This window comes from Echiichthys vipera (genome assembly GCF_963691815.1).
Source record: "Echiichthys vipera genome assembly, chromosome: 1".
Classification (NCBI taxonomy): domain Eukaryota; kingdom Metazoa; phylum Chordata; class Actinopteri; order Perciformes; family Trachinidae; genus Echiichthys; species Echiichthys vipera.
In genome coordinates this window covers 36,637,212-36,661,800 of record NC_139826.1, presented here as the reverse complement: position 1 = coordinate 36,661,800, position 24,589 = coordinate 36,637,212, and the positions used below count along the sequence as shown (strand labels likewise).

Below are 24,589 nucleotides of genomic sequence, written 5' to 3'. Positions count from 1 at the left end.
GTTCGTTTTTGGTAAATGGTAAATGGACTTGTACTTATAAAGCGCCCTTCTAGTCTTCTGACTACTCAAGGTGCTTTGACAGTGTTTGTCACATTCACCCGTTCACACAGACGTTCACACTGATGGACATCTACAGACCATCTAATCTAATCTAACCATTCACACCACATTTACACACCCATGCGCAGCACGGGGAGCAATTCGTGGTTCAGTCTCTTGCCTAAGGACACTTTGACATGTGGACCGGGGGAGGTGGGGATCGAACCGCCGCTCTCTCGAATGGAGGACGACCCACTCTCCACTAAGCCACAGTGTTTAATGCCTCAACTTTGTCGAACCGTGTTTCTCTGTGGTGAGAAACCGACTTAATGTCGTTTTAGACTTATTGTTCACTCAAGAACATATATTTTCATTTCCTATAAAAAGAATATTAACAAAACACTGGGCTGCACACCCAAACACCTCACTTTAAAGCTAAATGGGCTCTGCTCAGGACGCCATTACTCCTATGTTTGCAGCTATTTTCATGTTCTTCTTATAAAATGTTTTGATCATAAGAGCTCAGTGAGTTGATGTACGGTTGAGAAAGAGTTTTATTTTGATGCTTTTGTTTGATTTCCTTTAATAAATCGGTGGATTTCACATTTATCAAGATATTGCAGTTGTGCAGTGACTCCTTTAGTCAGTCTTTATTTTATAAATTGGAGCTACACATGGATTTGTCTCTTGTATTGATGGATAGCGGGGGTTTAAACCCAACTAATACTTAAATTTGTGATAAGAGCTCAGCTGGACAGTTTTTTGGCCGCACAGCAAAAACAGCAACGCTCCGTTTTGGACGGCGTGAAGACTCGGGGAGGAAGTGTTGCAATCAATCACAATGATTATGTGGCATCCTTAAAGAGCCGGACTGAGCCAGAGTGACACAGACCGCGACCTCCTTATCTGCTGCGAGTTAAGTGCCGCGTTTGAAGACGCCGAACTTTGACCCTGTTTGCTTGTGTGTTTTTCTAAAAGGCCACGGAGCCAAGTGCGCTCAGTCAAACTGCATATCCTCCTACAGACATCAGAGAGCAGCCCTCCGTCTGTCTCCGTCTGATTTATAATTCTCTCACTGTTGTTCTTTTCTGTGTAATTACCGTCTTTGGGTTCAGTCCACTTTTCTAGGATTTAGTTATTTCACGTTTACCTTCTGATCTGCAGGCATTTTTCGGGCAAATGACTTAAAGCTCGTCCGTCTCGTTTTGATATTGATATTATAAATGTGCTATTCATGGGATTCACCTGGGCTTTTTTTCAACGATAGAACTGCAAGCTCTAGTGTTAATAATCAAATTGAAGTGTTTTACTTTCAATTCACACGTAAGACCTTGTTGAATTTGCCCAGGAACATTTGAATCCGAGGCATTATGAGACGTGAATAAACGACGACGTACGATGTGAAAGCAGCAGAAACACAGAACAAGCAAAGTAAAAAAAAAAGGAGAAGAAGAAATTGGCTTGATTTAGATTCCTGTGAGTTTTGTATTAAAGAGTGCAACAGGAGCGTGACAGAAAGCATAGAAACACTGCACTAAAGCCAATCTATTAAAGTGAAAATGAATATTAAAGCTGCATTCGTCTCTCTGTAAAAACAGATGAGCCAACGACCGCTGCAGGGGGGGGGGGGCTAACGATTCACCAATCAGCGCCACGGTCAGGACTAACTCCGTTGTCGAGCTGTGTATTTAATCAAAACCAAGTTGGTTAAACATGCTTAAGTCCTTGGCTCCCCCGTTGCTACCATAGAGAGTTTATGTTCGCCACTGTTTTAGCTATAAGAAAAAGTGGATCAATAATTTTTGAGCCTCTGCGGACTGACTCGTTTCAATATCAGAATCTGATCAATTTTGACATTTCGGAAAGTCTAGAAGAGCCGAAATCTTGTATCGATTGAAGTTAGCATTGGTGCTAGACCGATACATCGGACGATACGGGCCGCTGCGTTCGCTAGTTCTTTCCCCGTCATTATTTACAGACAGGCGTCCAGGTGGCTCCGTGTTGCTGTTCGATAAATGTTCCTTTTTTAAAAATTGAGACTCGTAACATTTGTCTGCGTGGGTTTTCTCCGGGTTCTCCAGTTTCCGCCTCCAGACTGGCGTATCCCCTCTCACGCCCGATGTCAGCTGGGATCGGCTCCAGCCCCCCCGCGACCCCGACAGGGACAAGCGGTTGAAGATGAATGAATAAATGAACATTTGTTATTAATTTCTATGATGTAAATTATGGGAGCAAAAGTTGTATCGGCTCAAGAAAATCGGTGGTCCGTATCGGTCATCGGCTCAGGCTGTTGGAGAATAAAAAAATCCATATCGGTCGATCCCTAGTTAGCATAGCGGGAAGTTAGCCGCTCGGTACAGTAAGGATCTTGTGTTTGATTAGGGAAAATTGAACCGCCCTCCCCCCAACCATGGAAATCAGTTAGAGTGCAGGCAATGGCAGGCTAAAGATGGAAATGTTGTGTCACTAGTTGACAGTCTTCTCCTGCAGCTCTCCCTCTCCCCTCTCTGTCCTGAACCAATGAACTCTCTCTGAAACGACCTGCGATTGCGCAAAGTCTCTCGTCACTGGCTAGATTTTCTAATCCCTCTCAGACCACTTGAATTACAATACGATGAAAGACTTTATGGATTTCTTAGACCAACACCGCCAAAAAATACACGGCCTACCCCAGGTTTCAGTTGCAGAAATGCAATGATATGATTGTTTTTCCTTAAAACGGGAGACAGACACACGCTGCAGCTGTAGGTGATGTTAAAGTTAATGCACTGAGGTATTCTCTGCCCGAGGATCACAGACGTTTCTTCATCGCGCAGATATTTCTGCAGCCACAGACCACGGTTTTGTGTAAGCTCCAATGTCATGGCGGCTTTGAGAGTGTGCTCCTGCCCTCCTCGAGCGCATTAGCATTTCTCTTTCTCTGCCCGCTCTTTTCCCTCCGCAGTCTTCTCTCTGATGTCACACCGAAGCTCAGACGTGTTAACACGAACCTTGATGCTAACACAGTTCAGTCTGTCACGGGAGAATATATTTTTTTACCTGCTGGTGCCGGAGCGCAAGAAGCCTTTTTCTTCATTTTCACTGTCTCCGTTCACAATAGATCAGAGGTACCTTTGCACTGCTGAACTCGTGAACTCCTGTATACATTACTAATGAACCTCTGGATTGTTACACAGTCATATGTTAACAGAAAAGACAGGGGCCCTCTCTCTTTGTGTGTGTGTGTGTTTGTGTGTTTGTGAGATGTATGCAGCACTATCATGAAGGTTTCTTGGCCCGGGCCTGCTCTTAATTGATAGGGGCTGCTGGTATTTACTTACATTCTCCGGGTGGATTAAATCTCAAAGGAAAGGGGAGGAGATGGAGCTTGTTTTCCTCCTGGCTTTGTCTTTATATGCAAGGTTGTGTTTGTGCATATATATACATGTGCAAACGTGTGCGTCGGTGTGCGTTTTGTCATCCCATGTGGTTCCGCGTTCGTCCTTCCTCCATGACGAGAACTGTCGGATCCTGTAAAGCTGCATGACGTCGAAGCACCACAGAGCACCAATTCTAATCACCAGCTACGCTGCAACGCATGTGCTGCTCTGGTGACTTAACGTAATGGGTTTGTGTGTACATGGGCGCACAGAGACATATTTACCGCACACGGTCAATAGTAAATATCATTGTCTCCGTAGCTAGTTTTTCATTTTCTCCAGTGTGTTTTAATATGGAGTTCAGGCCTGACTCTCTCTGCTCCAGTGTCTCAGCTGAAGCTTTGAGGGTTTAACCCCAGAGCAGTCTCCCCCTTTTGTTAAGAGCAGTGAGGGGGAAGGAAAGGGGGTGTTTAGGGGAAGATGGCAGGTCAACAGTAGATCTGAGTGGTCATCAAAAAGCTGGAACCCGAGGATTATTTAGCGACGCAACTCAGCACCTTCTGCCTGTCCTTTTAGTCATAAATCAGAAATAAAAAAACGATCATTTAAATGAATTGTGAAAGTGTATAAAAGCTTAAGACCTCATTCCCATTCTCTAGTGTGTCTCATATGTTGTTGCATAAATCCTTGGTCATAAATCCCTCCAAAATCCCACGTTAGGAAATCCAAACCCTGAGGAACACCACAGAGAAATCCATGCTGCATTTTTCAGCGATTGGATGGCGAGCACTTGTGTTGTGTAAACTGCTCAGAAACCCCATTTATTGTGAATATAGGTAAGAAATCCATCCACCCTCCGAATGCTCCATGTCTCTAGTTTGTGATTGTAAAGTTTCAGGAGGCTGGGATTGTCCTAGAGGTCACAACAGATCATTTTAGACACAAAAATCTTATGAATATAATGAAATGTCTCTTGTGGGGACTGACGTCATCACACAAGAGTCTCAGCTTTACACTCAGACCCAATTTATGTCATCCAACACTGTTTATGGACCCCAGTGTGCAGAAATATTACAATACATTTAGAATCGGACAAATAACACGTTTGTTCTGCCGGAGAAAAACTGCCCCAAACTGTCTGGATTATCAGAAAGTGGGCGTGGTCTGTAAAGGGGAGACTTGTGGCTTGTGTGATTTGTTTTGGAGCGTTATTTAGCCCCCTTCCCATCAAGCTAATAAAAAGTCAGCAGGCCGTCCGACCGCTAATTCGAGCGGCGACGAATGACAAAGTATATGATCCAAGATGTCCTATTTGATTCACAGCTCTATGACTTTGAAGGGTTATTAGATGCCAAAACACTGCAGAGCAGATAACACGTGGAAGTATTTTCAGGAAAGGATTTTATGTTTGGCTGCATTTCCCAGGCACCACTGTCGTCTGCTAGCACGTCAGAGTAAAGTCTCTTTTGTCCCTGCAACTTCTATTTCATCCAGTTATGCAGACAACAGTGAATATGCTGCTGCAGACAGTGGCCACTGATCACAGACGGTGACTACAAATGGTGATTCGACCACAGACGATGGCAAAAGACAAGAGTGGAGCGATATGATGGCATATACAGATAAATAAAAGACCACAATTTTGACTTTGCCGTGCTGTTGCTACGCAGGTGTCTATCCATTTTAATATCTATGGTTGTATGTGGTTGTTTCAGTCAGTGTTGGAATCAGAGAGTTTGACCGATGTGTGTGGCAACATTGGATTTACACGATTTTCCTTTTTTTTTTTTTACAATCTGATGACGTACAAATGAAGTTTCGGGTATTTACTTCACTGAATTGGCCCAAAACATTCCCACCTGGTCATTTTGTACATAAACAGATTCCTAATTAATTTCCAATTCACAATAAACAGATGGCTGACAAATTAAAAGGGAATAAATGAATAATAACTGGGTACAGAACCGCAGGAGAAATATAGAAAATCTGTGGAGCATTTGTTTCGACCCATCTGAACAGTTGCAGAGGTTTTTAGAGCGACCTGTTCGAACAGGGGTGTCAAACTGATCCAGTAAAGGGCCGTGTGGCTGCAGGTTTTCATTCCAACCAATCAAAAACACACCTGGTCCAACAAATCAACTGTGTGAAGACAGTTCAGGTGATTGAGTAAGTCGAGTCAGGTGTGTTGTTGCTTGGTTGGAATGAAAACCTGCAGCCACACGGCCCTTTACTGGATCACTTTGACACCCCTGTGTTAGAAGGTGCTCTCCAACACCGTCGTCAGGACACAGAATGAGGGAATATCTTGTCAGAGTTCCCACGGGTCCTGGAAAAAACCTGGAAAACAGTTGAACAGTCATGGAAAAACACTTGGAAAATAAGAGAAGAAACAGACTGATTTCAACTTTCTCCTATTTCCCTTTAGCTGAGAATGAACTACTAGTCTAACAGAGCTCCATCTGAAAAAGGGCAATGCGACTTATATATAAAGCTAGCTAAAGATATAGGGATATAGGGAACACGCAAATACACTTTTCATCCGAAAAAAAAGCCTTGAAATTCAAGGACTTGGTTCACTTTCGAACGGCACAATTTATGTTTAAAATAAACAATAATCAATTCCCCATTTTGATTCAGAACCTGTTTCAGGAAAGGGGAAAAGTACCTATCTGCTGAGACGTGCTAAAAAAGCCCGCTGTTAGAACAAATGCAAAAAATGTGTTTCTGTTGTTGGAGTGAATGTTTGGATGATTTGGACACAGATTTAAAAGATTGCAGAACATTAATTTACTTTAAGACTGTTCTCAAGAGGAACATTATTCAAACATGTGTTGATTGTGTTTTGCTGACAGCAGCAATAAATGATTTATTAGACATTTTCTTTTTGACCTGTGTGTAGCTGCTACCTAAGTTTATGTATTTTAAAGGCTTTAGCTTCTGCCTATTCCCTTTTTCAGACCTTATACGTTATGTTTTGTGTTTGACATGAAATGTCTTTGTCTGAAATGTCTGTAAATGAACTGAAACTGAATCTGAAAGGGTTAAGTTGTGTTCAGGATCACACTGACATTTAAATGGTAATGTTTGTTATGGAAACCTTAATCTGACTCAAACTACATTAACACATTTTTTTTCCGGAGCTAAATTAAGCTGCATTGGACCAGCGTGCAGTTCACATCAAACAGCCTTTCAGTCCATTTGTGTATTTATTTTTTGAGTAAGGTAGGCACCAGAAACTTTTGCAGGCTCTTTATTTTGACTTAAAGATTTGATCTGTAAGATTCTCATCTGGTTAATTGTCCGTCCATCAAAGAGCGAGTTCAGACAACGCTGATTGAAATGTAAATGTGCTGCCATGTAAGTAGTGGCGCTGCTGACAGCCATTGGTCTCACCAGCTGGAACTGATCAGGTTATGCTGCGTTCACTTGTAGTCCAAAATCGGGAACTTTCAACTTCTGAAACAGGCTTGTAGTAAGGGAATAAGTGTAAAAATAGGAACATGTGGATATGGACTAAGAGGGGAACATCAAGGGGACAGACCGAAACTAAAGAGGTGATGGGTTTTATTAAAGTTTACAGAAGAGCAAAAAAAAAAAATGTCAGCACACATACAGTCGAGAATGTGAACGTGACGATGTCATCTGACCGCCAAAGAGGCCGCTAGAGGCAAGGATTCTCAGATCTTACGGATTATGACTTTAACCTAAAAACATTTTTTCGGGGGGTTTTATTTTTTGATAGTGGAGCTGGCCCCTAATTTTAATTTTTTATATTTTAAAGAAAGACGGACGGGATCAACGGTAAAAGGGAGCAGACAGCTGAGGGGAGAGTTGTCCAAACCGTAACTGTAACTTCAATTCAATTTTATTTATAGTGTCAAATCATAACAAAAGTGATCTCAGGACACTTTACAGAGTAGGTAAAGACCACACTCTATGACTTATTTATGATTTACACAGACCCAACAATTCCCCCGTAGAGTACGGTGGCAACGAAAACCTTCACTATAACAGACAGGAACGTCAGACAGACCCAGCTCTGTGGAGGATCTGTCTTGAACGGTCAGTTGTGATCTTCATAACACAGACTGTGCATCAGACCTCCACAGAGAGGAACGCATTAGTGTCTGTCACACCACCTGGATCCTCACTGAAAACGATCCCTCGTAAAGCACGAGAACACGGCTTGTGCAAGAATAATTAATGAATAATTACCGTACTTTCCGCACTATAAGGCGCACCACATTATAAGGCGCATAGAATAGACGCTACAGTGGAGGCTGGGGTTACGTTCTGCATCTTCTTTACTTGGCGCAGGTCGTCTTGTTGCTTCCTCCACTTCCACACCATTGATTGGTTCATGTTCAACTCTCTGGCTGCTGCTCTATTCCCGTGTTCTACTGCGTGACTAATCGCCTTGAGTGTAAACTCTGCGTCGTAAGCGTGTCTCTTAACAGGAGCCATTTTGGGCTCTTTACACAAACACACACATGGAAATGAAACGGCACGCTTCACGCAGTCGTATATCTCAACATGCACCGCGCGTTACTTCTTCTACGGGGGAAAATAGAGTCGGCGGCTGCTCACCGTAGTTGGAGACCTGTTGTGGCTCAATATTGGTCCTTATATAAGGAGCACCGGATTATAAGGCGCACTGTCGGCTTTTGAGACATTTGAAGGTTTTTAGGTGCAACTTATACGGTATGTTAAACCCTGTTTGTATATCATGATGGAAGGTTTTATCCAAACTACCTACGGAGGCTACTACGTCACGATGGGGACCGGCTTGTCCACTGTTGTTCCACCGTTAACGAGACCTTGAGAGACGACTTTTCAACTCCAAAACACAACGACAGATTTTGTAGCAGTTTGTGAATATCTAATATTCTTCTCAACATGCCACAAAAAAAACAACAGGAAAACTGCTTCCCTCAAATGCACCGTTGCCTCCCCCACCAATGAGATGTTCTTTTGTGCCGAGGTGCCTTTTTTCTCTCCGTCTTCTTCAGTCTGAAACCTTTTTGATTTCATCTGCTTCTGTGGCTGTTTTCATGCTACATTTGTGCACATATGCGATGCAACTCTGTGTGTGCGTGTGTGAGAGTGTGTGTGTGTGTGTGTGTGTGAATGTGTGTGTGTGTGCGTGTGCGCTTGTCAAGTTTGAGATTTCAGCGTTGATTATTTGTCTGATGTTTTCGACACAGTGACATCCCGTCTAATGAAATAATGGTCTCGTGGCAGAGTGCTGGAGGATTGCACATTGTAGACTTCAATTACAGACAAGATGATTTTTTTTCCCTCCCCTTTTTCCTTTCAGTCAGAGAAGATGCAGGTTTTTCTTCTTCCTATTTAACAGATGTGCTTACATTGAACAAAAAAAGGCTGAATAAAAGGCTTTTTTCCCCCCAGCCAGACTTGGGTCTAAGTGTTCTTCCTTCAGATAATGGGTGGAGAGGACATGGCATGCCTTAATTCAACGTCTCTTTAGCCAAATCTGATGCCACAAAACCGACATTGCCCTCCTCGTGTGCACAAATCAACCCGAGCGCTGGTTGTTTTTCAGCCCAAACTGCACATTCTCCACCGTCGTAATGTCCCCCTCTTTTCTTCGAGATGCATTTCGTCTGCTGCGTGCATTATTCTGCCGACCGTGTCATTTATTTTGCACAACAAACGATCTTTTTAAGGTTCCCATTTTCAGCTGCGCCCCCTCTTCTGTTATCTGGGGTGAAATTATCGTGCATTTCCTAAAAAATATGCTTCTGTGCAGCTTTTTTGAAACATCATAAAGAGTAAAAAAGGGCAAACTCTTTGAATTGCAACTCTTTTCTACAGAGAATAATGTTTAAAATTATAAAATAACTCCAAATACAAAAGTCATTGTTTGCTAAATGGGTTGAGCTCGGTCTCTTTGTTGATGATGACAATCAAACATACTTGATGAGTGCGAGATGGGTTTGTTAAAAATGTGCTTTTCAGATTAAAAGAATTGAGAGAAAGCACAAAGCACAGGTGCTAAATACATTTTTTTTAAGACTGTTAAATATCTGTAAAGCATCAAAGGCTGAAAATATTCCAAACTGTGTCTAAACAACTTCTGAAGTTGAGGGTCTTGTATTTGTATTTATTTGTTCCTTTCATGAAAATGCCTGTTCATTACATTTTACACACAATGATAAATTCAGTTCACAATTACATTTACATACATTTAAACATTTACATGAATGGAAAGGAGCAGTAGTGGCAGTAGCTCAGTCCATAGGTGACTTGGCTGGGAATGTAGGGTCGCTGAGTCATGTCCCTGTGTGGACCATGAATGGAGCGTGGACTGGTGGCTGGAGAGGTGCCAGTTCATCTCCTGGGCACTGCAGAGGAGCTGTTGAGCAAGGCACCGAACCCCCAACTGCTGGGGGCGCCGGTCACTGGCAGCCCCCTCGCTCTGACATCTCTCCATTGGTTGCATGTATATAGGTCCTGTTTTTGCACGTGTGTATTTCGGGCCTGTGTGTGTAACATGAATAATAATAAGAGTGAAAAAGTTAAATTTCCCCGTTGCGGGACTAATAAAGTAATTCTTCTTCTTCTTCTTCTTCATAAGAAGAATACAATTCTTATATTTGTCCCCTTTTCAACACAACACAAACATGTGATGACCTCCCCTGATTTCCCCGACCCTCGCACAGTTCTCACCAAATTAAATTAAATACTAAACCTATAGAACAGTTTATACCATAACTGCATCCAGCTAATCAAGTTTAAATGATTCAATTTGTTTAGTTAAGTAGAATCGTTAAAATTAATTAATTAAATATTCAGAGAACTTTTGAACTCATCCTCCTGGGAGCTCCACAGTTTTACACCTTTAACAGATCAGCACATTTGTTTTAATGTTGTTCGTGCACGCTGACGTTTAAAGTCAAACTTCCTCCTATGATTTGCATTCTCTTAACTTTTGTATGTCCTCTGGTAGAATTAACAGATTATAATGTTTTGTCATCGTTCAACTGTCACTTAGTTTTTCAAGAATCCTTTAAAATGGGAACAGTAGATGTTTTGTAACCTATGGGGTGGGACAAGACATCAGTACGGCAGTGACGCTTCCTCTTTCCATACATTATTGATGCACTGGCGCCAAATATTAACATTTTTATGTGTAGTTTTTGCACGTGTGATGCCATGCAACACAGGGCGCACTCACACTGTCCTTTCGCACCGTGCCCCGGGCTTTAGGGTCCTTGTCCCCCCCCTCCCTCTCCCCCCGCGACCTCTTGAGTTTTTGTGCGTCTTGTCGACTGTTTTTGAATATTTTCATCGACCAAATCTGCAGTAAACACTCCACCTCCGCATCACAACTACGTGAACCTTTCACCGCCATTGTTGTTGTTGTTAAATGTCCATGCATGGTCCGTCTTTTTTTTTTTCTATGTCCGAACAGGTGCACATAAATGGCGTCAGAACCGCCGTAGGTGTCGTGCTCGTGCGTTGGCGTTGAACCCGCCAATGTTGCGATTATATGATGTGCAACTTAACCATAAGGCTATAAGGATGCTTCATATAACAGTTCTCAATAAATAACAATTAATAAGATAATAAACTTTCAAAATGTCATAAATGTATGCTCTCTCTGTTATAACTTAAACAGGTAATGAACCAACCAGTTATCCCAATGCCCAGAAGACAAGAATCTTTCATTTCTAATGTGTTGCATCAACTTATGAGGATGTTATTAATCAAAATAATTACATCATAATTGAGAATCCACCACTGATGAATGGCAGGATGCTTTGCGTTTAGTGTTGATTGTGTCTTTGTGTCTCCGTCTCTTCAGGGTGGACCCCATTCCTTATGACACTCCCAAGCCGACAGGACACACCAGGTTCGTGTGTGTGTCGGACACACACTCGCGTACAGACGGCATCCAGATGCCCTACGGCGACGTGCTGCTGCACATGGGCGACTTCACCGAGCTGGGCCTGCCCTCCGAGGTTAAGAAGTTCAACGACTGGCTAGGTATTAAGCTGCTCCAGACACACACATTCATCCGCACGCCATCGCGTTTTTTTACGCACTCACGCAAAGCTGACATGCTGACAAGCTCTCTCGTGAGCACGGGAGAGGGTGAAGGCACGAGACATTACCAGTAGCCGGACCACACAATGACTCCCCTCCCCTCCCCTGTTAACCCCACAACTGCTGTGCTAAAGTGTCCGGTTTAACCCTCCTGACCTAACACCCTGGCTCAGTTAACCTCTGACCTCTCCCTCTGGCCCCATGCTGTGGGTGGGAATGCGTGTGCGTGCCTGTGCGTGCGTGGTTTCTGTCCCAGCAGAAAGTGTTTCCTCTCTGCAGAGAGCCGAGAGCTGAAGAGTTTTTGTAAAGTTTCACACATAAAAAAAACACACACACTGTCGACACATAAATCAGGAAATGCCGCCCCTCACACTGGACTGTGAGGTTTAAAGAAACTAGAATTATTTAGTCTGTTTCAGTCCTTTCATTTACCTGTTGATCAGCCCTCAGCAGGTGAAACTTAATGCTAGGAGCAGGATGTTTAAAAGACAAAGCAAACTTTAGAGGCGTCGTGCTCGTATATGTTTACATGAATGCCTTATTTGAAGGGGACAGATACAGTAAACACAGACACAAGTATCAAACTGTTACCTGACAAGTATCATACCGATTATTGCGGATGCTGATTTGCAAAACCCGTCCCCTAAAAGTGATTTTATAAAAGTGAGAGATTAGAACAGGGAGGAGGGGAGAAGGTAAAGTGAGACGATTAGAAAACACATTAAAACCTCACATTTAAAAGAAGACATGAGGACAGATTTGTTGGTGAACCAGGATTTGGCAGCTCTCTTGGTGTGAAAGGACTTTGATGGAACCTTAAAATTGCCACTTAAAGCTGCTCCGAAGCAAATTTTTAACATATAAGGAGAAAAGAGGCGATGACAGATATATAGCGGTCGATACAGTAACATTTTTGAACTGTAATTAACAAATCTCTATTCTTTCGTTTCCAATATGACTCTGCAAAGATACTCAGAAGGCTGCTTTCCCGAACAAATAACTTTAATAAATAATATTTAACATAATTATACATCATATATACATATATACTATATTCAGTCAACCAATTCTAAATAACAACATTTTTAAAAAATCAGTCAATTACTGACCATTTCAAACTGAGATCAGTATTTATGTTTTTTTCATTTTTGCTTAGACTGTCACTTTATCCTGACGGCACAATGATACAAACGATCTGTTGAAAAGTCATGTGTCTTAACCTACACCTGTGTGCTCCTAATGGCTAGTGCTCTGAACTATGATCAAACTGTGAAACAAGGCAGCGCTGATCAAATAAGACCTGATATTCTGCTACTGTGTTGGATATTTCTCACGTTTCTCACGTGTTAAAATGTAAAATGAGAAAGTTTGTGACTAAGTTTAAACAAAACCAAGCCCCGGTATTCTAGATAGCATTCATTCATTCATCTTCGGGGTTGCGGGGGGCTGGAGCCGATCCCCAGCTGACACCGGGCGTTAGGCGGGGTCCACCCTGGACAGGACGCCAGTCTATCACAGGACACATAGAGACGAACAGAGACAGACAACCATTCACACCTACGGGTGATTTAGAGTCATCAATGAACCGAACACCTGCACGTCTTTGGACTGTGGGAGGAAACCGGAGAACCCGGAGAAAACCCACGCAGACACGGGGAGAACATGCAAACTCCACACAGAAGGGAACCTGGATCCGGCATCCCTCTCGCTGTGAGGCGACAGTGCTAACCACTACATCACAGGGTCGCCCCATTCTAGACAACATAAAGAATTGAACTGATATAAAAATACTTTACATTAAGCACAGAAGAAAAGTCACATAGGTCGCACCACCGTGTTTAACTACATGTCTTTTTAAGTCTGTAAATGACTACAGAAATAAACAAGTTTGCCGTTTTCCGCCATGCAGCGCCGCAGTGATTGGGTCTATAGTCGGGCCTATAGGCAGAACAAAGGGAGAAAGATGATGAGACGCAACAGGAAACAGGAAATCACTTGATGTCGTATTAGCGCAGAGGGATATTTGTGAATATTTGGCCCAGATTGGCGGCTTTGTCAACCTCAAAGTTACTTTTCCTGCTGTGAGGAAAGTTTCTAGTTTCTCATTTAATCATGAAGTTCTCCGTCATAGTCTAGATGTTGAAAAATCAAAACAACAGTGTCAAACGTGTAAAAGAAACCCATATTCTCATTGTTTCAGAGTAAGAAACTTTAGCTTCAAAAAGAATAATTAGAAAAAAAGCCTAAACTTAAAGAGGCACTGCTCTCCAAATCTGTGTTAAGCGTATCAGACACTCACCCCCTGCAGAGTTGAAAGGTAGCTGTCAGAGTTTGGCCTCTCCGAAGATTACACAGCAGTTACGGTGGATTTTCCTGCGTTGACCCAGTTTTCACAGGCGTCTGCAGAGGCTTCTCAAAGCACTGCTGCGGCATAATCCACTTCTCTACTGTCCGTCAGTGCGCTCTGCATGTTCAAACAGTCGTATTTTCAGCAGACCTGACCTAAAACGCAGCTTCCACCTCAATCCCCGTGCACAGTCCTGTTAAACTCGCCGCCTCGCTTCCATTGCTGTGTGTAAACTCGAGGCTTTGCTCACACATTTTATTTGTTTTAGGGATTGTCGTACAGTTCACACTCGTGACGCTAGTGTGTATTTACATGCACAGCAGTAACCCAAAACAGGTCTTTCCCTGGTTAAGGGAATAATCAGATTATGGAAGTCCCCCCCCGTATACGAGAGCGGGGTAAGGGGGAAATTGACTGGAGGTAGGTGGCGCTCCGCCAATGTACGGCCGGTTCTGGTTCACCTTTGTCAAAATCACAACAGCTGGGAAAGCGGGGGGGAAAATGGCTGACTTTGGGACAATATTACGACAGAAACGGGTCTTCTTGGTAGTGATGTTAGTTGCCATGGCGACATCATAAGTTTGAGTTGAATTAATTGTGAATGTGATTTGTAGTCGGTCAGGCGCATAAGTGCTCTCACTTTACCGTACGAGGCTGACGCTTACTGCCAGGTGCTGTGCCCTAATTCCCCTGAAACACACACACACACACACACACACACACACACACACACACACACACTCACACAGAGGGTGAACAAAAATACACAGCATTGTTTTCTGCTGTGTCACGGCTCATACAGTGTTCAGGGCACACTCGTCAGCTTCTATCAAACAACTCCATCCATCAACACAGACAGCTACGCCGTGTGTGTGCGTGTGTGTGTGCGTGCATGTGTCGCTGCTAAGCAATGTGGAAAATGGCTCAGTGCGTTTGGGAGCACCCTGCTTGTTAATGTCCTGTTGGAGGTTTGTGAGTGCGTCGCTGCACATCTGGTCAAACTAAAAATATTTTATATTACAACCACCAGAAAAAGGATATTTTTCAGAGTAATCTTAACAAAATAAACATTGTACAGCTGTAATTGCACAAGGAAAAAGCAATAATACAGTTAGCGGAAAGTATAATTGTAGTATCGCACGGTGAAAACAGGTTTTTATAAAGATTCAAGAAAAGCATCTTTGTGAACCTTCTTGAGAGGTGCGACAAAACATTTCCCCGCACACGTTGTTCTTTGGAGTTAAACTTCTGTTCTGATCTTCTCTTTCATATCCGTCTGTGGGCGAAGTATAAGAAATAAATCTAGGCGTAGCACTCCACCGGCGCTGTGAGATGTATCACGGCGGCAATAAAAAAAAGCAGTCCAAATCCCCAGTAGAGTAATGGAGATGGAGTTGTTTGATGGTAATTATGTTTTCCCCACCTTTTTTTTTTTTCCTGCGTGGTGGTGGAGAAGATGATTCGCTTTTGTGTGTGTGTGTGTGTGTGTGTGTGTGTGTGTGTGTGTGTGTGTGTGTGTGTGTGTGTGTGTGTGTGTGTGTGTGTGTGTGTGTGTGTGTGTGTGTGTGTGTGTGTGTGTGTGTGTGTGTGTGTGTGTGTGTGTGTGTGTGTGTGTGTGTGTGTGTGTGTGTGTGTGTGTGTGTGTGTGTGTGTGTGTGTGTGTGTGTGATCCAGTTAGAGTGCTGTGGGACTGAGAGACGGCGCTCTCATATAAGGTTAGACTGGAATTTATGATCCTGAAATGCGACAGGAGCTAATTTAGAGTAGCGGGAATGAAATCTGTAGACCGGGGAACCATGATTCTTTCATTTTCAGTATTAGAGGACACACACACACACACTCCCACTCTCTCTCCCGCTCACACACTTTAGTGTTTTCTTTTTCATTGAGCCAGCGTATCCTGATTGAATTTGTATTCTTTTCAGATTCTATTATCAACATTTCAAAGTGTGAACTTGACCGCTGCAAAATTGAGCTGCGCGTTTACATCTTTTCTTTCACTCACTGTCATGAGTCAAAAACATTTTTATTCAACTAAATTCAATTCAGCAAAAGGTGTTTTTTTTTTATTGGATTCTTTTATTCAACGTCCCCTGTTGGCATGCATCTGCTGTTACTGGCCAGAGCAATATGGAGCAGAGGACAAAAAGGTTTCACAAAGACTATTTACGGAGAAATCCTGTAGTGTCGCTAACAGCCGGATGTGGCTAACACTGATTAGCTCGGGGCAGTACCGTGAAGGCATTCAAAGGTCTTTTTTAACCACTAATGCTGCTGAAAATAACAGCAAACCTCTGCAGCAGCATGAGAAGAGTCCCTACACACAAAACAAAGCACCAACAACGTAGTTAGTGAAGCCAGAGTTTATTAAAGAGTGTTTTAAAGACTTACCTACTGGCCCCTGTACCAGCTCCTCTCATAGTAAAGTCCATTCAAGTGGATTACCAAAGTCAATCCCAAAGGAAGGAGCCCATTGGTGCTTTGTTTTCTGTGTAGGGACTCTTCTCATGCTGCTGCAGAGGTTTGCTGTTATTTTGATCAGCATTAGTGGTTAAAAAAGACGTTTGAATGCCTTCACCTTACTGCCCCGAGCTAATCACTGTTAGCCACGTCCGGCTGTTGGCGATCCTCGAGGATAATACCCACAGTAATGTTAATAGTGCTTACAGGGGGATAAAACTGATGTATCTGAGTGCCGAAAAAGACCATGGGATGATTTTACGCCAGAATTACACTTTAAGGTCACTAGCAGGGTCCGAGATTAACTATTTTTGTTTGAACTCAGCGATCAAGATGGCGGGTAGATGATGTCTTTTGCGTACTGTCGACAGACAGGACAGCTGATCACATCATCATCATACTCTCTCTTGTAACACCGTTATCTCCAAACCGCCATTACTCAATAAGTTTTCTTTCAACGTGTCCTTCCGCCTCTTCGTCCTTCCGTGGCGTGCTTTGGTTTAGACGTTTGGCTGACTCATTGTAAATATATCGCCACATAATGACCTATTGGCTAATGCTTGCTAGCATTGGACCTGTTGTTTGCTTCTCTCTCTCTCCTGTCACTCTGCCGTCTGTGCTTCGAGTTTCGCGGAGGGCTGTCTGAAACACACAAATGTACACTGATGCACACACGTGCACACACATGCACATACACCAGCCACTCTGCTGCTGCAGCCCCGTCAGCTGCCAGCTAGTGTTAGCGAAGCCGCTTTTGGTACGTTTACCCATCATGTGGCGCTTGAGTGTTAATTTCAGACCCTGGCTACCTGGAAATAATGTTAGCTGTTAATCACTTTTCTGACATTTTATAGACCAGAAGTAATAAGGAGATAGTCAGTAATGAAAATAACAATTCTTAACAGCCTCATTATAAATTATATCATCTGGGTTTGAGGTGCTGCTGGTAAGCTCTACGCGTAAATTAGCCTGCAGATTGGTCTGTACAGAATCTACAGAGCGGGATAAAAACAAAAAAGACCCAGGAAACCTTAACGGCAGATTGCAGGAGAGCAAAAAGAGAAATATAGAGGAAGAAAGTAGGGGGGATGAAGGCCACAGCCTTTCGCTGAGTGCTCAGTCTGCCGGAATGAAGTAGTAAGTCAGTATCTTGATGGCGAAGGGGACGCGGGACAAATCACCCCGACAGAGGAGAGCGAAAAAGGGCACGGCAGAATGATGAGGGGATGAGAATTGTAATAGATGTTCTTCTCTATTTAGTTCAGGTTCATGCTTTTTCCAGCCGCCCGGTGTCTGCAGAGATGGACGGCGGTCTGCTGGGGTCAAGCAGAGCCGTCAGCTGTGGTTGTAACCTCTCTGACTGTCTGAATTGAGGCTATTTTTCCCCTCCACTTACCTGACTTATCTCTCCAGTACTGGTCTGAGCTCTCTGGGTTAGGTATACAGAGAGCTGCTGAGGGAGTGTTTGCAGTTGGAAAGCACAATCAACAACGCTGGTGATCTTATAAAATCCTGCACGACGCGGACACAATATGCCGCGTGTGAAGAATTTGTTTTGCGTTTTGTTTTCAGGTTTCAGATTTTAGAAAATGACACAGATGATGAAATTGTACCATAGGCTGCAAGAGAGTTTACCGTTTGGATACTTGTGTGGATGTCGGTCTTCAGCTCACCACACTCTCCCTCTCCTGTCTCGTCTCAGGTGGCCTCCCGTATGAATTCAAGGTGGTGATCGCCGGCAACCACGAGCTGACCTTCGATAAGGACTTTATGGCCGAGCTGGTCAAGCAGGATTACTACCGATTCCCCTCGGTCTCCAAACTCAAACCGGAGGACTTTGACAATGTCCAGACGCTCCTCACAAACTGTGTGTACCTGCAGGACTCGGACGTCACCATAAAGGGATTCCGGATATACGGGGCGCCATGGTAAGAGCACCCACCTTCCTTTTTTTTTTTTATCCTCCATCCAAAACTACCCTCATCACATTGTGTCTTTCATAACCGCTGAGTCGCAGTTCTGTCTCGTTGTGTTGTGGCTCCCTGAGGTGAAGGTGTGCCTTCCTCTCTGTCAGTGTCTGGCTGTTTTCCAGCTCTTCTCTCTCTGCAGTAACTCTGTACTCTGCTCCTCTCAATGAGGGGCCTCTCTTACACGCAGGGTGCTATTCCCAGCTCGCACATTCCTTTATGAGCACAGGACCTTCGCCTGCTCCCCGGGCTTACATTACACCTGTGTTTTGACACGGGGTTAAGTGATACGCGTGGTACCAGGACACTGTGTCAATAGGCTCTCAGGTGTGGAAAGAACGCAGAGAGGGGGTTGGGGTGGTGTTTGTTTGGGGCGAGGAATGGTGTAAGCAGCGTGTATTCGACAAACAGAGGCAGGTGGGAGTGTGAAGTGTTGCAGAAAAAAGTACTTGATGGAAGAAAAGTCTCCTGAGATCTTCTCAGCTCGCATGCACTCAACATTTCATGTGTGTTAAACTCTAGGTTGGTTCTGCACCTTGAAGCATGTAAAGTGTGTACTTTTGTGTCTGAACTGTTCGGTATAAAGTGTTTACCTCGGATGTGATCATGTATTTGTAATACCAATATTTTACACCTATATTACACAAAATTAACTTAATTAACTTGTTACTGCAGATGCACAGCGGTTAAAGTTTTTACAACTGCCTATTTTACTGAGATAAACATATTTTAGAGGAGGTTATGATACTTTTATGTAACTTGAACTCATTGTGCAACGCATCGTGCAGGCAGGTGAATATAACATATACAGACTTGAACATTAAATATGCTTAAGTACAGTGTACATTAAAGCAACAGCTTGACATGAAATCTGGAGTACATCCAGTCATCAGCACCTGCCCCGCTCCATCCATACATTAGATTTACTAGTTATTACTTCAGTTAATGATTTACCCGGCGTCTAAACCGCAGGCGCCTCAGATGCGTTCTTCCCTCGCATGTCTCACGCAACAGATACGTTCTAATCTATGCAGCTGTCTGCACCAGCGGGCCTCACAGGCTTTAACGTGACCTGAAGCATTTATTTACGCTTCGAGTCAATTTTTTTGGACAATATGCACGTAAACGGGATGTCGACGCCCAATAAAAAGGCTGAATAAGAGCAGAGCGTGCTGTGGCTGGAGCCAGAGAGCAGCTCACTGGGCTCCGGTTTAATCCCACAGACACGTCCCTTCGCTTCTGCCCAGCAGCTGGGAGGTTAGGACACAGGACCACTGGAGGGGCTGCAGTGTTTATTCGCGGACAAATTGTAACCTACACTTTACATTTACGGACAATTTCACCGCCTGTCACTGTCGCTGCGCTGCTGCCAGAGAATTCAAGGACCAGACGGAGCTGGTGTAGTTCTGGCTTCAGTGTGGGATAAACACGCCAGTACGATGCTGACGTGGTGTCTGTGGTCAAGGCACGGGTTAAAGTGTCAGAAAAATTGTCCTGAAACTGCTCATTTATTCTGACAATTAATTAAAATGTATTATGATGACAGAGAAACAAAGCAAAATTAGCCTTTTATTTATTTTTTAGACATTTTATGTTTCGATGTCGTCATTTTGTTTCTCATTTTACATATGATTTTAATTATTGTGCGTGTCTTTGTGATCATTCGTGGTCAGTTTGTGTCTATTTTCAGTCATTTTGCATCTTTTTGTGGTCATTTTTTTGTCCCTTTTGCGGTCATTTTACGTCCCTATCGTCCTTTTTTGGTCCTTTGTCGTCATTTTTGGTCATTTTGTGTAAACTTAAGCATCACTTTGTGGTCATTTTGCGTCCCTATCGTCCTTTTTTGGTACTTTGTCGTCATTTTTGGTCATTTTGTGTAAACTCAAGCATCACTTTGTGGTCATTTTGGGGGTTTTCAGCAACATTTTATGAGTCAGGGCCCCTGACCTAAGGGCCCCTGAGCCTGTGCCCTGTAGGCCCGTTCAGTAATCCATCTATGTCGCCCGTACTGCAACTGTGTATTTTGTTGTGTTACGTTGGAGGCTGGAACTTCCTCTATCCTGCTGTCCCCCTCTCTCTCTCTCTCTCTCTCCGGGCTTTGGTTCTCACAAGTCTGCTCCAGACTTAAAATAACTATCTAGGTCACACCTTCATCCTTTTGAGTGGCTATAATTAGCAGGTTTGCAGTCTGGCCTCAGAAGTGGCAGAGGGACAGTGGCGGGGTCAGGTCCCAGCATTCCTCAGACATCACAGCAGCAGGAAGAAGAGATTACCTCTCTTTCTCCCTCTATCCTTCCTCTTTTCCATCCTTCTGTTTGAAAGAGGAAGGATGCTGCCCCCCCGCTGCCCCTCCCCCCTCCCTGGTGGGTGTTTAGTGTGAGGGCTGGTAAGTGTCTGTTATGACAGCTGGGGGTCTCGAGAGAGGCGGAGTGGACAGCTTGGCCGCCCCCTCCACCCCCTCCTCAGCTTCCTCACCTCCTTCACACCCATATGCCACCGTGGCCCGAGGTCTGGCCTGCTTGTCCAGTGTGAGGTCTCACTTAGCCCCGCAGTGACCCCTCACTTCATCAACAGCTCACCAGCTCGCCGCCTGGGTGGCCCGAGCTTCTCTGAGCCCTCAGCGGTCTGCCGCTGCAGCAGGCCGGAGAAGGGACGGCATCACTCAGGAAATGTAGCGTGTAACGACCGTCTGATAAAGCTGCAGTGGTCTGCTGCTGCTGCTCCTGCTGCTGCTGCTGCTGCTGCCGCTCTAACAACACAACTAGATGATGTGTTCAATTTTCAGCTCGCTGGTCAGTTCATCTAAATCACCCATCTGCTTTCTGTGAGCTGAAGTTTTAAGGTCTTTCTAGTTTTATGACAATTTTTTAATAGAAAACTGTATTTTTCCTGAGGACAATGCAAACAGGAGAATACCAAACATAGAAATGAGCTAATTCAGAGTAGAATTTGTAGAACATTACATTCAAATCAACATTGCAGGATGGTACAAGTGGTGGACACTTGTATGTGAACTTCTGTATGCTCATTGCAAAGTGACCGTTATAGCGGGCCAACGTCCGTATAGACTGACTTACGGCAAGTCACGGACACACTGAGGTGAAATGTTGCGCCAAGAAGATTTGGTTTGGGAACCACCCATTCAGTTTCTGATATTTGAGGCGTGGTTTACGATTGCCCAGAGCCGTTTATTGGGCGGCATGAAAGTCTATCAAGGGGTACGTACGTAGCTCATAGCCAGTCGTATCATTTATACCAGATGACGGATGTAGAGCGGCAGAAATTCGACGAGGAAGAAGAAGCTTCGTTGTTTCACATAGACGTCACCGCCGTCTTGTCGCCCCTCCCCGTTCTGTGACCAACCAACAGATAAGCCCCAAATATCTCGAGACACGTCCAGCTCAAACTGAAAATAGTCGAGGACAGAAACAAATGTCCTCAAAAGGAAGTTTTCCTTGTTTTCACTCTAACAAGAAATCATCAGAGCCTGTTTTTGTTCTCAAAAGCTGTTTCTGTTTTAATCCATCAGCCTCTCAGCATGTGAGATTTAAAAAAAGCAAGTAGCAGCAACTTTAATACTTTCATGAAACCCACTAAAATGTAATTTTTTTCTGTGTGTGTGTTTTGCAAATTAACATGAACTGCTGGATCAGTCATTCAGAGTTCTTCCATAAGAGTAAGGGGACCCTTGGGTATTGTGGCGAGGCAGCAGGTTACAGCCGTGTACACACAACGACCCCGCAGGTTTTCATCCGTACGAGATGGAAGGAGACGTTCTGCTCCTGCTGACTGATTAGCAACATTACACCCTTCTCTCCACCGCTGCTCCCACCATTTTTCTTTATCAATCCATCATTTAAATGTCTGATTTTTGTTTTCCACAGACCACGTAGCAATGTGTGGTGCAGGGCCGTACGGAAACCCTTTCAGGGGCTCTGTACTCTCCTCTGTGCAGACTCTGACAACAGATATCTGAATCATAATATGCAAACATACGTAACTATAAGACTGTGGGTATAACAAAGATATGTCTTTTTTTAAACTTCAATGTTTCTTGGATCTGAATGATCCCAAGTTTATAGCGTGATCGGGCTGACACTTATGTGATTAAGACATTTATTAGGCTACACTTGTATATATTTATGAGGAACACATTAAAGCCACCCAGTCACTTTGATCTGCAGAAATAACTTTTTATTTGACTGAAATAACTTTTTGGCACCATGATGGAAATGACAGAACTTGTCTTTTGCTTTATTATCGTATTTGTTTGGACACTTTTTTCATGGGGGTCAATGAGAAACTGCTCTGTTATGAAACCTGCTCCTAGTGGACACTCAGAGAACTGCAGTTTTGGCACTTCCTGATTGGATCAACCAGGAAGTCGCTGTGGTGGGGGCTGGCTACTGACCCAGTATCTGTGGACAGGGTACAGCAGACCAATGGATTTTAGCACCTAAAAAAACAGTTTAAGTGTGTGCTATAAGTATTGTCACTACTTTACCTTGCTGACAAAACAGTTCAATGCAATGTCATTTTATCTGGTAGTAGTCTACCGCTAACTCGATCAAGTTAGTTTGTGCAACAAGTTGATGTTATCGTGGGAATTTGGTGAAGCCGAAATAACCCTTTAGACCACATGTGTCAAACTGATCCAGTAAAGGGCCGCTGTGGCTGCAGGTTTTCATTCCAACCAAGCAAGAACACACCTGACTCGACTTATTCAATCACCTGAACTGTCTTCACACAGTTGATTTGTTGGACCAGGTGTGTTTTTGATTGGTTGGAATGAAAACCTGCAGTCACAGCGTCCTTTTACTGGATCACTTTGACACCACTGCTTTAGACCACCAAAGTCACACTTAAACGGCGTCCCTGTCCACAGTGATTCATTGCTAAGCTTCTGTGTCCACTTCACCAAACTGACCGACCACCATCTTCTGTAGGTAACACAGTAATGAGGGTTAAGTACCTCATACAACCCAATTTCAAAATACGCAAACTATCCCTTTAATGTCAGTCGTAAGTAATAAATGACAGTTTTTCTTAACTAAGCGACACCATTTCGGTAAAGTAAGATGTTACATTTGTGGCGGCCATGTTGCTGCATTGGTCAGACATGTAAGGTATCGAAACAGAACAGGTTAATTTTATGCGAGACGTGAATCAAACTAGAAAAAAACTGCAAGGAAAATTAATTTAACATCTTTTTTTGTAACTATTTCCACTCCCAGTTGAATGACGGCAGCTGCTCCCATTCAGATACTCGAGAACTTCCGAATTCTTCCCCTGAAACACGAACGCGAGCGGCGTTGATTAAAGGGGCACTTTATCCTTGAGCTGTCCTTATCAGAAGAAATGGGAAATATGAATGATAAAGAAACGTCTCTTTCAAAACGCAGATATCTTTTTTTCTTATTAAACCTCTTTAATTTTATAATTTTCAATATTTCTCCTTCAAGGTGGCATCTTCTTCTTCTTTAAATCAAACTTAATTTCATTTAAAATGATATAAAATACATAAAAGCAGCCAATCCTCACATTTCAGAAGCAAATATTTGCTTGAAAATGTGTTTCTGTTTTTGAGGGATGTTGATTTCGCCTCTCTTTTAATCAAATCACTTAATTAGACATATTTGCAAACACCTTTTATGACGCTCCTTATGCTCAGTTCTATACATTTCGGGTAAAACTCTCTTCTGACCCTTTTTCACTCTGCTCGGAGTGAAAGCAGTGCACCATGAAAGACACACAACACACACTGTTTAATGACAGATGCTTAACAGACCGAATACCTAAACCTCCTCTACTCTCACTCACACACACACTCCTACGCACACACGCACACACACACACACACACACACACACACACACACACTGTGCGTAGATGAGCAGGCTTCTGCACCTTGTCAATCATGCGTATTTTAGGAGGAGCCGAAGGTCTCTCTGGAACAGTTTTGAAATTTTATTCACATCGTTAAGTCTTTCTGCTTCAGGCAACGAGATTTCTGAGACAAAGTCAAACTCCTGAGTCTCTGAACTTTAAACCATTTAATGTATTTATCACTCTGCTTTCTAATCTTCTGCCTTTTAAAATACTTTTTTAACGCAGGATATGAATTTCTGTTTTTTTGCCCTTTTTTGTAAACGGTTAAAAGAAGGAGGTTGAGTGCCGCTCCAGTCTGACGGCTTTAGGTTAAACTCTTAAAACACTTGAGATCTGTGCTGAATATTCAAACGATTACACCCTGAACTTTGGGTCAGATTCTGAAACATGAATAGGTGTTTTTCTGTGCGCGTGGAAACAGATGAGACCAAATAGACCCTTTGGTTGCATAACTTGTG

General features: G+C 43.4%; 1 protein-coding gene across 1 annotated transcript in view; it reads left to right on the top strand.

The window, feature by feature from the left end:
• mpped2a (metallophosphoesterase domain containing 2a) overlaps nucleotides 1-24,589 on the top strand; it is a 78,652-nt gene that overhangs the window by 17,809 nt on the left and 36,254 nt on the right. The window contains exons 3-4 of the mRNA XM_083940284.1: nucleotides 11,227-11,408; nucleotides 17,978-18,203. Coding sequence (XP_083796410.1) covers nucleotides 11,227-11,408; nucleotides 17,978-18,203 — 408 coding nt within the window. The remainder of the gene's footprint in view (nucleotides 1-11,226; nucleotides 11,409-17,977; nucleotides 18,204-24,589) is intronic.